This window comes from Akebia trifoliata, unplaced genomic scaffold, assembly GCF_017979445.1.
Source record: "Akebia trifoliata isolate Shusen 1 unplaced genomic scaffold, ASM1797944v1 Contig00274, whole genome shotgun sequence".
Lineage (NCBI taxonomy): Eukaryota > Viridiplantae > Streptophyta > Magnoliopsida > Ranunculales > Lardizabalaceae > Akebia > Akebia trifoliata.
In genome coordinates this window covers 11,318-24,831 of record NW_028236922.1, presented here as the reverse complement: position 1 = coordinate 24,831, position 13,514 = coordinate 11,318, and the positions used below count along the sequence as shown (strand labels likewise).

The window sequence follows — 13,514 nt, the reverse complement described above, 5'->3', positions numbered from 1 at the left end:
TGATAAGCAGCACGACTCCTTATCTTATCATAACCTGACGAACCATGTCCCCTACGAAGCAGCAACCCGCAAGCCAAACTGAGCAAATGAAAAACCAGATATCATTTTTTTTAATGCTGGCAACACAGCTAGTACTTCACTGGTTGGGTTGGGTTCTGCCTAAGCCAGCTTACCAACACATGAATGCAAAGTACACTGTTAATCAGTTAAATATAAGTGTGAGAATAGCGAGCTCAAAACATCAATAGCTTTTCTGAGCAAAGCACAAGTAAAATGTGAATGATAAGTGAAAGATGGTGGGAAAGGAAAAGAGGATGAAATGAGATTATTGTGAGATGATACTCAGAATTTTGATCAATTAGTGGAGTCTGGAGATCCATAGCCCCAAGGGTTCTTGCTTGCCCAGTTCCACTGATCCCTGCACATCTCGTCAACCCCATATTTTGCTCTGCAAGTCCATTAATTAAAATCCATAATTTAAAACCGAAAAAAAAGAAGAAGGCTAAACTGCAAAAATTAAATTCTGCACATGTAATGAACTAGTAACAATGGCCCACCAACTAATCAATCTGGATTCTGGACTATTGAATTTGTTGGCCACCCCCCAATAAGTAAGCAGATGAAGGAGGGTATTGAACCCAGGTAGGTGGCAATACAGCAAACAGACTTCAACCAACTTGCCAAGATGGCAAGTTCAAATCAATCAAAAGAAGATCGCAACTTCATCGATTCGTATAGATAGAAAATCAGAAAAATTAGAAACTTTCAATAGCCTAATGCATGAACTCTTTTCCTCAACCTGTATTTTTGGTTTTCTTTTAGCAGTCCATATTTCAACTTTTCAAGAATAAGATAATAAAAAGGTTAGAAAACAAGGATGCTAAAGAGCCCTATGGAGGTTGGTTTTGGAAAGGAGTGCTCAAGGCGTAGTTCTAGGAAGATACTTGGTGTGGTGACACTCCATTGATTATCTATTCCATCTTGATGAAGAAGTTGACAGCGCAAGAGTTCAAGGATCAGCATTGTGGAGATAACAGTTGGAATCTCGATTTTAGGAGGAACTTGAATAATTGGAAAGTGGGTTCAGCTAGCAGTCCCATCAACTTTGTATCGTCCCGTGTAATCTCGCCCTTGATGAGGATTCAATGGTATTAGAAATATAGTAAGGACAGTGTTTCCTTGTAAAATCCTTTTACCATGTTTTAGCCAAGGATTCATTGCGCCCTGAGTTTCCGGCATATTCCATTTGGAGTCCACGTGTACCTTCCAAGATTATTTTTTTCTCTTAATTTTGGTCTGCCACACTTGATAGAGTTCTTACTTTGGAACATCTTATTCTTAGGTATAGGGGTATCATTTTAGTCACAATTCTAATACATGCAAAAATAATAGTCAGTCAGTCCCCTTCTGATTCACTATAGTTGTGTGTATTCTATCGGGTCTTATTTATTTAGTCTATTTCATATTTGGGTTCTCCCCAAATCAATTTGTTCCTTATTTAAAAGTTGTAGCAATGTAGTTTTCTTGGCAGGAAACAAATCCCTTGTTCACCAATCCCTTCTGTCATAGTGGGGATATGGAAAGAGCACAATTGACGAGCTTTCATAAGAAAAGAAAAGGACTAGCAGGCATTGATCATCAGTGTCATGAGATTCTCTACTTTTGGTGCAAGCAATTTGAGGAATTCAAGGGTGTCTTCTTCAATGGGTTTTTAACCCCTCAAATGGGAGCTTGTTTGTAATGAATCCAATCACTTGCTGTGGTCATTGATAATGTATTTTCTGTTTTTGTTATTTCTCTTTTAATGATGTTATTGCAGGAAAGTCCTCTCGACCTCATAATATAATCTCTATATTTAACCACACAAAAAAAAGTAAGAAAAGGTTAAAATCTTCTAATCAGTTTTATTAGGGACTGGGCTATTCCACAGTCGATCATGAAAGTATCTCCAGTTCATCATTGATAGACATGCTTCTATTTATTAGCATATTCATGTGTGTTTAGGTTCAGACATACCTCCAGTTCAGTTCATGCTCTGCTTTATCTGTTGAAGCATAGACAACCTCAGCATCACCAGGTCGTCGCTCTGCCATAACCAGAGGGATTTTCTGGGACAAGCAAAATGTTTCAGGTCAGAAACCAAAATCCAGGATTAAAAAAAAAGGGAAATCCACAATAGGAACTATTTCATTGGTGAGGAGAAAAAGGCCAAAGTTAAATAAGCAACACTCAGAACTCAAAACAATTATTTGGTGAGATGAAACAAAATCAAATGGTGATGACTACTTGCACCAAAAAATCTGGCAGTCCAATTTTTCAGATATGTTTCATGATGGGTTAAATTTCCATGAAAATGGAAAGCTCATCTCTCTTTGGAAATTAGAATTGGGGGGAAATTTACTTTGTAAAGTTAAAAAGTATTTACTAGAAAGTCATTGTTAAAGAGGAGAGCACCTTTCCAGAGGCCTTCTCAAATGCAGCAACCATCTCCAAGACCGAGGTCCCTTTTCCAGTTCCTAAGTTGTACACTTCACAACCTGAGCGATACAAACAGCTTCGTCAGAACCCATTCATTTAAATCCTTCATTCAATTAAAGTCCTTGGAAGAAAAATGAAGATTTAAGTTGAATTATCTTTCCCTCTTTGGTTGGGAAGATATGGATTTTGTTGCACAGTTAACCAAAAAAAAGTATTATCTTTGTACAAAAACTTGACACGTATTTGGAAAAAAATAGCATGAACTGTAAGAACACTAAAAGCATGAACTGCAAAGCCTAAATCCTTCATTCAGTGGAAATCCCCGGAAGAAAAATAAAGATTTAAGTTGAATTATTTTTCCCTTTTTGGTTGGGAAGATATGGATTTGGTTGGACAGGTAACCAAAAAAAAATTATAATCTTTGTAAAACTTGAAACGTATTTGGAAAAAAATAGCATGAACTGTAAGATCACTGAAAGCATGAACCGTGAAGCCTATGACATGGTTCTTAAAAGTTAGTTATATCCAAAGTAAGTTGAAGGCCGATAACATGGAATTGCAATTTTGTATGATTCTGAATAGAATTGCCAATGCTGCAAATGCTGGAAAAAATTGTGTCTGCACGAACATGCACGTGGAGAGACACACATGAAATATGTCAAAAATCCATGTTTGGAATCTACAATAAACGATACTGATATTAAAAGTACGGAAATAGGTGATGATATGAAAAATAAAAAATAAAAATTATCATCATCATATATGCTTTATTCCCAATATTGGAGTTGGCAACATGAACATAACTTACTATCTTTATCTTACATTTCATAAATGAGTCGTACACGTTACAGGCAGTCTTTTAAGTCCTTTATGCTTCTCCCTTGTCTCCTCAACATTTTTTCAAAGCTCATATGATGCTCTACAACACTTTAGGGTCTTCTATATACACATTGTATAAAGTACCTATTATGTTTCCCAACCTCCTTTGCAGGTCCTAGCACTTTGGAAGGGCCTTAAAAATATTTCTTGCATTGCGTCCCACTTAGATAAGTATGGATTAACATGACTACAGTAATTATTCTGAAACAGTTAAGCTATCAGATATTCATATACATTCTTCCAGCGAAATAGATACGAACAAAAGAGACAATTTTCAAAGCACAAACCTATATTAGCATCAAATAGCTTGTGCAATGCAGCAAGGTGTCCATCTGACAAATCAACAACGTGAATGTAATCACGTACCTGAAAGGAAACATCAAGGATCGATATAACATGCCTTTTTATGGAAATAAGAGACTTGGAAAAGATACTGAAAATTTGCACTCAATTGTGCAAGGTCAATTGGTGGATGCAATGGTGAGAACAGGGGCTATTTCTTTAAAATGGTTGTCAAGGAAATTCCCCAAAGAAAAAGTTAAAATAAATTTAAATGAACACAAAAATATAATTCACTCTGCAAATTGGAGAATAAACAGATCAGATCAACGGAAGGAAAATTGAAAACAATCATAGACTAGGCACTTGTAGAAGCTCTACTAAGAAATGGAAGATTCGTATTTCAGATATGAAATGAGTAATAGAAGTAACGGTCACCAACTAGGGCGGTGATGACAAAATTGAAATTTAAAATTCAATGCAACGAACTTGGTATTTTGTATGTATGATAAAACTAGAAAATGTACATTGGTCGTGAAAATGTAGTGACTTTATTTGTGATGTGGAAGCACTACTCTCTGTCCAAGCCTTGGACCGGCCAAGGCCTCAAAGTCATCCACTTTAGGTGAGACCAGCTATTTTTTATTGCACATTTCCACCTCATCATATAATGTTGCCATTATTTGCATTATATTGACCATAGAGTTAGGAAACAGTGCACATTTGGGTACATGTCTATCTGGAGGGTGACAGAAGGAAATTCTGGATTGATGACCATGAATGCACTTGTGTCAACTGACTTCTGGACTGTTTTCCACATTTATTTCGATGGAGGTTTCAGTCAAGTGAGATAGTTACTAGTTAGGTCATCTAAATAGTGAGAATTTCCGACGCTGACCAATCCAAGGCCTGGCCTATTATAATAACCTCAATGGCATAATATTCAAGCAAAAAAAAAAGATCCACTGATGTTTTCGGGTTTGGGGAACTGATTGCCTTGCTTGTGAGGAGATAATTCCATAAAGGGATGTGTGCATACAAACTGTGAACTGGGTTTTCATTTGAAAATATTGTTATACTTTTAGCTACACTGAAAGCCTGTCCATATGAAATTTAAGAAAACAAACATATATAAAATTAAATGAATGAACATGCTGAAGATGAAAATCATACCCCAGTGCCATCCTTTGTTGAATAGTCATTACCATATACAGTCAGTGCAGGTCGCCTGCCAACAGCCACTTGTTGTACAAAGGGCATAAGATTGTTTGGGATACCCCGGGGGTCTTCTCCTATATAGCCGCTGGGATGAGCTCCAACTGGATTGAAATATCTAAGCAAAATAATCTTCCATTCAGAGTCTGAACGGTAGACATCACGACATATCTCTTCAATGAATAGCTGCAAGGATAGACATAATAAGATACTCTTGGTAGGGGCAGGCAACATCATGGAATGTGGAGCACAGAATTCTTTTAAATCCTAATTTGGTAAGCATGGATTATTGAACACAATCTTCAGATGATGATGATGCTTGAGAGTATAAGATACTTGTCAGGAAAAGAAAAAAATTATCTTGAATAAGTGTTTAGTTAGAGACCAGCGCAACGAAGAAGTGGAAATAAAAAAGCATCATCACGGTCGCAAGTCCAACATCTGTCTTTTAGTGGTTCGATCATTGAGTAAAATATACCTTGGTTTGTCCATATGGATTTGTTGCACATAGGGGGAACTCTTCTGTACAGGGAACCTCCTTTGGCCATCCATAAACGGTAGCCGATGATGAGAATACAAGCTGAAAAAAAAATTGAACATTAACATATCAACGAATGATTTGAAGCAAAATGGAAGGGCAATCATAACTGGGAAGTAATCTAAGAATTATATATCACCACAGATTTATAAAATCTAAAATTTTTTGACAACATAGATGAAGTAGACAGGATGAGATTAATACCTTTTTGCACCCATGAGCGCCCATGACTTCCAAAAGATTTATTGTGCCAATAATGTTGTTATGATAATAAAGCAATGGTTTTTGGACACTTTCCCCAACAGCTTTCAATCCAGCAAAGTGAATTACAGCATCAAAACTGCAATGCAAATGGGAAGGGAAACAGGAAAGATTAGAGCATATAATATAGCAAAAAACAAGAGAGCAAACCTAAGGAATCCATCAGGTAGTCATACCCTCAGTCTTTGTAAAGAATCTCTCTTAGATATCCAAATAATTATTCTTCCACTAATGTCATATTAAGGACTCTTAATGGTCATTAAAAGAAGTTAGGGGTCACAGAAGCACTTGCTCAAAGCTTAGCAATTTTAAAAGATTTGGCGAGTCAAAAAGACTAAAAACTCATAAAGGATAGATCCATCACAGCTAATATCAAAGAAACTGATGAAAAATTAATAACAAATATGAATGAGAAGATCATGCAAAACTTTCTAACATCAAGGAAGACAAAATGCATAAAAGATGCTGCCAAGAAATTTTTTTGACATGTTCCATGGCTAACATGCTTAAGTTTTTTTATTTTTTTCTAACACAGGGAACTTGCTTTACAAGATTCTTTCTTTTCTATTATTTTGGTTTTTATTGAAAATGAGGAATGATCAGTTTTCGACAAGAAGAAAAGGGTTCAATAGTGTCAAGCAAAGACCAAGGGTCTGTTATTACCATTATTATCTTTTAGGTTTAAGTATCCCAAGTCTGTGGTACTACCACACAAAAACTTTACCACCTTTCCGAGGTGGCACCTTCTAATGATCAAAGCTTTATGGTACAAGTGGTATTATATTTCAGGAGATATTGGGGGAATTTACTTTGAAGACTTTGTCAGATGGGAGAATTCGATTCATAGCCCCCCCCCCCCCCCCCCCTCGCTCTCTCTCTCTCTCCCCAGTTTATTTTCAGTTCAAGCCTTGAGTCCATGTGAGGCTCTCTCTCATTTCCCACCCATTTTTGGTACACTATACTTTCTACTCACTATAATAAATTTCTTCTACCGATCTAAAGGCAAAATGCACCATGTTATTAGAGCAGCAAATTAAAGAAATTTATAACTGCCAAGATTCTTATTTTATAAAGGTTTTGAAAGAAGTGGCTTGGTATTAAACAAAACTGTTCAATCAAAACCATACCTCGTTGAAGCAAAAACTTTCTCCAATGCTGGTTTATCACAAAGGTCAATCTGCAATGGAAAACAGAAAATTTAGCAATCTGGACCATTAAACGAAGGTTTGGATATTCAGGAGATAGATCGAATTTCATTATCAACAAACAATTAAGCTCACACTTTTTGAATTGATACGCTACAGAAATATGTCAAAAATCAAACTCAAACATAAATTAAAGAGCTAATAAAATTTCCAAATAAGTACATCTGTTTGTATGGAAACTAAAGAGACTGATCAAAGAGCTAATCAACTCACGGATCCAGAATAAACTTTCCAAATTAATACACCGGTAGGTAGACTGCGATCTTCATACATTGATCAAACACGTAATTATTTAAAGAATAAACCTCCAACATTATCTGAATTGCATTTGAAGCTACATTAAAAGCAGAATCAATAATCACCAACAGAAACAGTGTAACAAAGTGGAATCCACCTCAAAATCAAGAAATCTATGTACTGGAAACTAAGGAGACTGATCAAAGAGCTAAGCAACTCACCAATCTTCTATCTCAAACTTTCCAAATTAATACACCTATAAGTAGACTCTGATCTTCATATATAGATCAAACACGCAATTACATAACGAATTAATCTCCCAGTTTTCAAAGTAATCGGTCACATTTGAAGCTACACAAAATACAGAACCATTAATCTCCAACAGAAATATAGTTTAAGAACAGTAATCAAGAAATCTTTCTGTATTGAAAATTAAGGAGATTCATCAAAGATCTAATCAATTCACCAATTAGCTCAAATTTTCCAAATTAGTACACATATGGGTAGTCTGCGATCATCATAAAGACATAAACAGATCAAATATGTGGTTTTAAACGAATCAACCTCCAACATTTCGAAGTAATCATCCATCAATCAATCTAACCAATAATCTCTAACAGAAACAGAGTAACAAAGTATGATCTACAACAAAACAAGAAGAACACGATCTGTTGCTCACCTGATGAAAGACGAGATTCTTGCCAAGATCACCAGAAAGCTCTACAACTCTCTTAATGGCGATTTCAGAGGAGTTATCGAGATTATCGATGATAACGACCTTGAATCCTCCCGACAAAATCTGGATAACTGTGTGGCTTCCGATGTATCCTGCTCCGCCTGTAACTAATATGCTCTTCGCCATCGCAAGAACTGGAGATCTACGAAGTGTGGGTGGGCTGGTGGTGTTGGCCACTTATATAGGGCGAAGTTCACATGCGGCAACAATCTGAAATAAATATTCTTCAGTTTTGTTGAAAAATTGACACATGTCGAGTAATCCTTTGGTGTCAGATCTTATAATATTGTCAGACTGACTTTTGTGTGTCAACACACCTATTAATGGAATTAAATATGACACCATAGTTTGTACTACTTCGTAGTGTACGTGGAGACAATTCAATTGAATTGGACTTCCAGTGTTTTCAAGCCCTAAATTTGCAGGTAAAACTCCTGGAGTCAACTCGGAGGTCCTCTACTCAACGATTCAACTCGAAAAATGTACCAAGTCGGATCAGAATCGTGAACCGAGCTATTTGTCATATACAACTCCACTGCATCGATCATGTTTTTTAATGTCACAGGGTGTTCAAATCAGAAACTTTTCTTTTTTTTTTTCCCTATGGGCAGGAGAGAGAAAGGGGCGTTGGGAAGTTGGCCTAAAATAGTGTCCATTTATCCTTACTCTATATGTGTATATGGTAAGATTAGAGACAACATTGTAGATAAAGTTTTATCTTATATGATTAAAAAACTTCAGAACGAGCTGATTTTTGTGAGGATAATCGTTATGATGAGTAGATCATCCTCACAAAAACTCAGCTCATTCCAAAACTTTTAACTCCATAAAAAATGATTACAAAGTAACGGTAAAAAATTGGGGATACACAATTCTTCAACTTATAAATTAGGATTACAAATTTCGAAATAGGTTGATTTTTTGTGAGGGTGATTTTCTCACTATAGAAATCATCATCACAAAAAATCAGGTCATTCTAAAACTTTTAGTCCATGATTCGTTTGACGCCCCTTCTGACATATGTTTACTGACGTGGCATGGGTTAGAATCATAGATTTTCTCGAGATACACAAATGTACATCACCATAAATACGTACAATTGTGTATTTCGAGAAAAAAATCTATGTTTTCTAGAATTCACCTGTGCATACAGCACGAGTATCCTTTCTCAAGTTAAAGGAGTAAAAGCGAAAAAAAAAAAAAAGATTAAAGTAGGTGGTTGCAATTTTAACATCACCAACGAATATGACTTGAAATCAACATGAAATTAGTGTGTTTGAGGTATTATTGAAAATTAATTTTTAAAATTAGATAAAGATGAAAATCAATAAAGTGGGTTAAAGGAATAAAAGAGGAAATATAGTAAAGTTATTGGGGTGAAGTGTAAAAAAAATAAAATGGGTCCTTCAAAACTATAACTTGATGGAAGGGTTAAGGATATAAAAGTGAAAAAACAAAATTGGAATAATCTAATTAAAGAATTTTGAAGTTAAAGAAGAAAAATCAGAAAATAAATTAAAAAGGGTAAAAGGGAAAATATAATAAAATTAGATGTGTGAAAATAAAGTTGAAAGAGAAAAAAAAATAATAATAAAATGGTTGAAGTGAGTCCCACACAAAGGTTTGTATCTCACAATTGTACCAACTCAGTTGTCTTTTATTTTTATTATTATTATTATTATTATTATTATTATATGGATCCCGTTCAGCAACAAACATTTTGGCAAAACATTTTTCAAAACATGGGTTAGAGGTTTTGGAATTGGCTGATTTTTGGTGAGGATGATCTCTACGGTGAGGAGATCATCATCACCAAAAATCAGCCAATTCCAAAACTTCTAGCCCCAGTTTACAAGTTGAAAAATCGTAGACCGTCCATTTTTTGTAAACCATTTTTGATGGGGTTAGAAGTTTTGGAATGGGCTGATTTTTGGTGATGATGATCTCCTCACCGTAGAGATCATCCTCACCAAAAATCAGCCCATTCCAAAACCTCTAACCCATGTTTGGAAAAATGTTTTGCCAAAATGTTTGTTGCTGAACATTTCCCTATATATATATATATGGAAGCGTCCGAAGGCCTTAAAGAGAGTCAAACATTTTTCAAAATAAGAATTACAAGTTATATAATGGGCTGATTTTTTGTGAGGATGATCTCTATGGTGAAGAGATCATCCTTACCAAAAATCAACTCATTTCAAAACTTCTAACCCTAATTTACAAGTTGAAGAATTGTGGACAGTTCGATTTTTGTAAATCACTTTTGATGGGGTTAGAAGTTTCAGAATAGGCTGATTTTTGGTGAGGATGATCTCCTTGTTATAGAAATCATCATCACAAACAATCAGCCCATTCTGAAACTTCTAACCCATACATTGAAAAATGTTTGACACAATGTTTGACTTTCTTTAGGCCTCCAAACAAAGATTAATATTTATTTAAAAATATTAAAAACTATTATCTAAATGTTTATAATATATTACAATTTGACTCGTACAAATCAACCTATACATAAGAATCAAATTGTTCGATCTATTGAAAAAGTCACGATTAATCATGATTTTTTTTTTATCTTCATTGACTTAATCAAGACTTTCATGAACTTTGCGATTAAAATGAAATATGATATCAATGCACGAGTAGAAGAATATGACCTAAATGAATATGATGGTGACTATTTTACTGATAAAACATAAGATAATTAGGATCAAAATGAGGATGATATTGATTTTGATATTATTGATTGGCAAATGAATCTTGATGCGGATTCATGTGGTGGGTGCATGGTGATTAATTATTGTAGTTTAATATGAGATTTGATAATATAATACGAGAACACCACTTTGTAGAAATAATTCCATAACCATAACCCTAGTTTGGCTTTATTGAAATTTTCTATCGATGACTTATTCCCAAATCCCGCCCGATGACTATAAACCCCGACAAGGATTTGAGTTGATTTGATGTTTAGAGTACTAAAATTTAAAATTATGTATGACAATAAGTTAAAAATAAATATTCCTAGGTGACCGATAGCAAAGTAATACCATGCGAACTTTCATGGGGGAGGTGCACTTCATTTTGCACCCACAAATCATCTTTTCTCCCAAGATTCTGTGGCAATTTCAACTCTGATGGTATCCTCAAGTGATCATGTGACCTTTGCAACCATTTGATACCAACCTAAGCAATACACCACAAGCCCTTAGATGTTAATAGTGCAAAAAAAGTAGAACACTTTGGTCTCCTTGGGGCTGCAACCCACCAAGGGAACACCAAAATCTACATGGGCACCATGCAACCCACCCGAACAGATTGATTTGCATTTGGGAACACATCTGCGCATTTGAAAAGCATTTCTCATTTCAAATTAGCATTTGGTATGAAATTTTAGAACAAGGGCGGAACCTGGATTTTGCTCTCATGGGGGCAACCAATAGAAGAAAAAAAAATTGTGGGGGCAATAGCAACGGATTTTCTTATCTGTCATTGTTTATGTTGCAATAACTCGTGTATCCTCATAGGCTTCGAAAATTCTTGTGGGGGCAAGTGCCACCAATCTAAATCCACCTGTTGAGAAGCGTTTCCCACCAAACACATAAGCCAAAAAATGGGCACATTTCATCACAAGATTTTCGTATGATAATACTCTTGTTTTTTCAATTAATGAATAAAATACACTCCATAAATAAGACCATTATTTTGCTACGAAAACATCATCAAAGCTGAATTTGTAAACAATGAGTGATAAATGAGGGGATTGACTTGAACCAACACGGGCTTAGACCCATGGCTCAGTTGGTTGACATATTGAAGCTCAACTTTGAGGTCAGGGGTTTAAGTCCAGCTTACCCATCCAAGAAAAAAAAATTTGAACCAACATCATTTACATAAAAGGATTGGGACCGGCTCCTCTCTTTGTGATCTGAGGCAAGATGACTTGAAGATCGCTCGCTCAGATTGCCTGGTTACTTGTGCTCATTGCTTCAATGGAAGCCATAAGAGCAGTCCCTACCCACAACAGCTATGGTTTCTACATTTCAATAAAGCCCTCACCCTTGTCCATGAGTGTACACGATAAAAATTCCTTCCTAGCGTATGATGCCAATTGATGATCATATTCTCTATCCATCTTCGATCAACTATCAATTAGAAATTTTTGGAGGATTGCCATCCAACGGGTCAAACCAATGCAATCTCCTGAGCATAGATCGAGATAGTGAGAGTGGATATGAATTCACAGTACAATTAACAAATGACATGGCTTCAGACAGAATTGAATGGAGGAACAAAATTCATTCAACTGACTCCAAATTTTTGGGATATGGTTGTGATGATGATGACCAAGGCAATCTCTTAGGAGAAATTAATTAATACACTATTAAACATAGGGTCTTGTCAACGTGTGCCTTAGGGCACACGTCAAAATGTAATAAATACACTTTGGAAATTGGATTTTGTACTGAAAATGTCCTTAAAAAATATTTTTTTTTACAAAATACCCTCAGATGCTTATTCCCAAGGTGTATTTATTGCACTTTAACATGTGCCCTAACAAAACCCTAAAATATATCTATGGGAAAGATGCAATGCTAAACTTGGGCCAAGTACAATACCATGACATGTCTAGATCTGTTCGGTAGGCACAGGCTCAGAACTGAGAAGTCTTTCGACCTCATCATTCGCCTCAGCTTGCATCCTCCATCGCTACATAAATAGAAAAGCATTACAAAAACAAAATCAATGATTACTAATTAAAATAAGTTACATTGAGAGCTCAATGCACATATCAAGAAAATAACTTTTGTGAGCTCAATGCATGTATCAAGAAAGAACTTGACATAGTAAAGATTAAATAATGGATAGAAAATTTTAAAAAAAATGCTTGGGGTCAAAATTGTCATTCTGAAACTAAAGCTTTTCAGTTTGAGACTGTTTACTCGTTTAGTAATAGTTAAGTTCGTCATAATTAAGTGACCTTTCATTGGTGCTCTAGCCATGTCTGAGGCACCTAATCTCAGATCCAACCGGACTCAACAAGTTTTATAACAATAATTAAAAGTGGAGACCATGCCTGTTCAAGGTTCTCAAGCTCCATGATTTGTTCTATCTGTTTTGCAATATTTTCCTGCACATAACATTATGATTACTGAATTAAAAAGAAAAAAAAAACACGTGAAAAACTGTTTATGGATATGATTTTGTGGTACAGATCACATTGCTCAGTGCTTCAGCAGCAAGAACATCGGAATCCAATTCCACTTCAATTTCAATCATCGAAGAAATCTGATAAACCAATCACATCATTTCATCAACATAATGGACAAAGATACTGTATGAAGCAAGTGTTTTCTCTCCTTGATAACTTACTCTTGCATAGCTGTCGATCAATTCAATACGTGCCATGAGGGAACTTTCCAAACTTTCTCGTACCCTTTTGACTCTACATCTCCGAGCACTGGAGAGAAAAAAAAAAAGTGGACCCTTAATTTGGTTGCCCCATCTTTGATGATGATTCCATTTGAAGATGAAAGTGAGATCAAGGAGCTTCTTAATTTTGAATAAGTTGGAAAGGATGGGACTTTGGTTGATAGTGAAGACAGCATCTTAACATGATGCCTAGCAAGGACTGGAAAGACTGTCGATGTAAATTTTTGGGTTATTGACATGAATTGAATGGAGACAG

The 13,514-nt window shown here is 35.5% G+C and overlaps 1 protein-coding gene and 1 long non-coding RNA gene across 2 annotated transcripts; both read right to left on the bottom strand.

Moving 5' to 3' along the window:
- Nucleotides 1-79: 79 nt before the first annotated feature.
- Nucleotides 80-8,079, bottom strand: LOC147381762 (UDP-glucose 4-epimerase GEPI48-like). Its single transcript, XM_086430005.1, has 9 exons — nucleotides 7,772-8,079; nucleotides 6,778-6,827; nucleotides 5,594-5,729; nucleotides 5,330-5,431; nucleotides 4,810-5,037; nucleotides 3,645-3,723; nucleotides 2,455-2,537; nucleotides 2,017-2,108; nucleotides 80-448 (listed from the first exon to the last, which is right to left on the bottom strand). The coding sequence occupies exons 1-9, from the start codon at nucleotides 7,952-7,954 to the stop codon at nucleotides 355-357; spliced, it is 1,047 nt and encodes a 348-aa protein (XP_086286131.1). The 5' UTR covers nucleotides 7,955-8,079; the 3' UTR covers nucleotides 80-354.
- Nucleotides 8,080-11,477: 3,398 nt separating this feature from the next.
- On the bottom strand, nucleotides 11,478-13,312 carry LOC147381761 (uncharacterized). The gene is made up of 5 exons (XR_015174377.1): nucleotides 13,199-13,312; nucleotides 13,044-13,114; nucleotides 12,903-12,957; nucleotides 12,445-12,535; nucleotides 11,478-12,028 (listed from the first exon to the last, which is right to left on the bottom strand). It is a non-coding gene; the product is annotated as an uncharacterized LOC147381761 (long non-coding RNA).
- Between the last annotated feature and the right edge of the window lie 202 nt (nucleotides 13,313-13,514).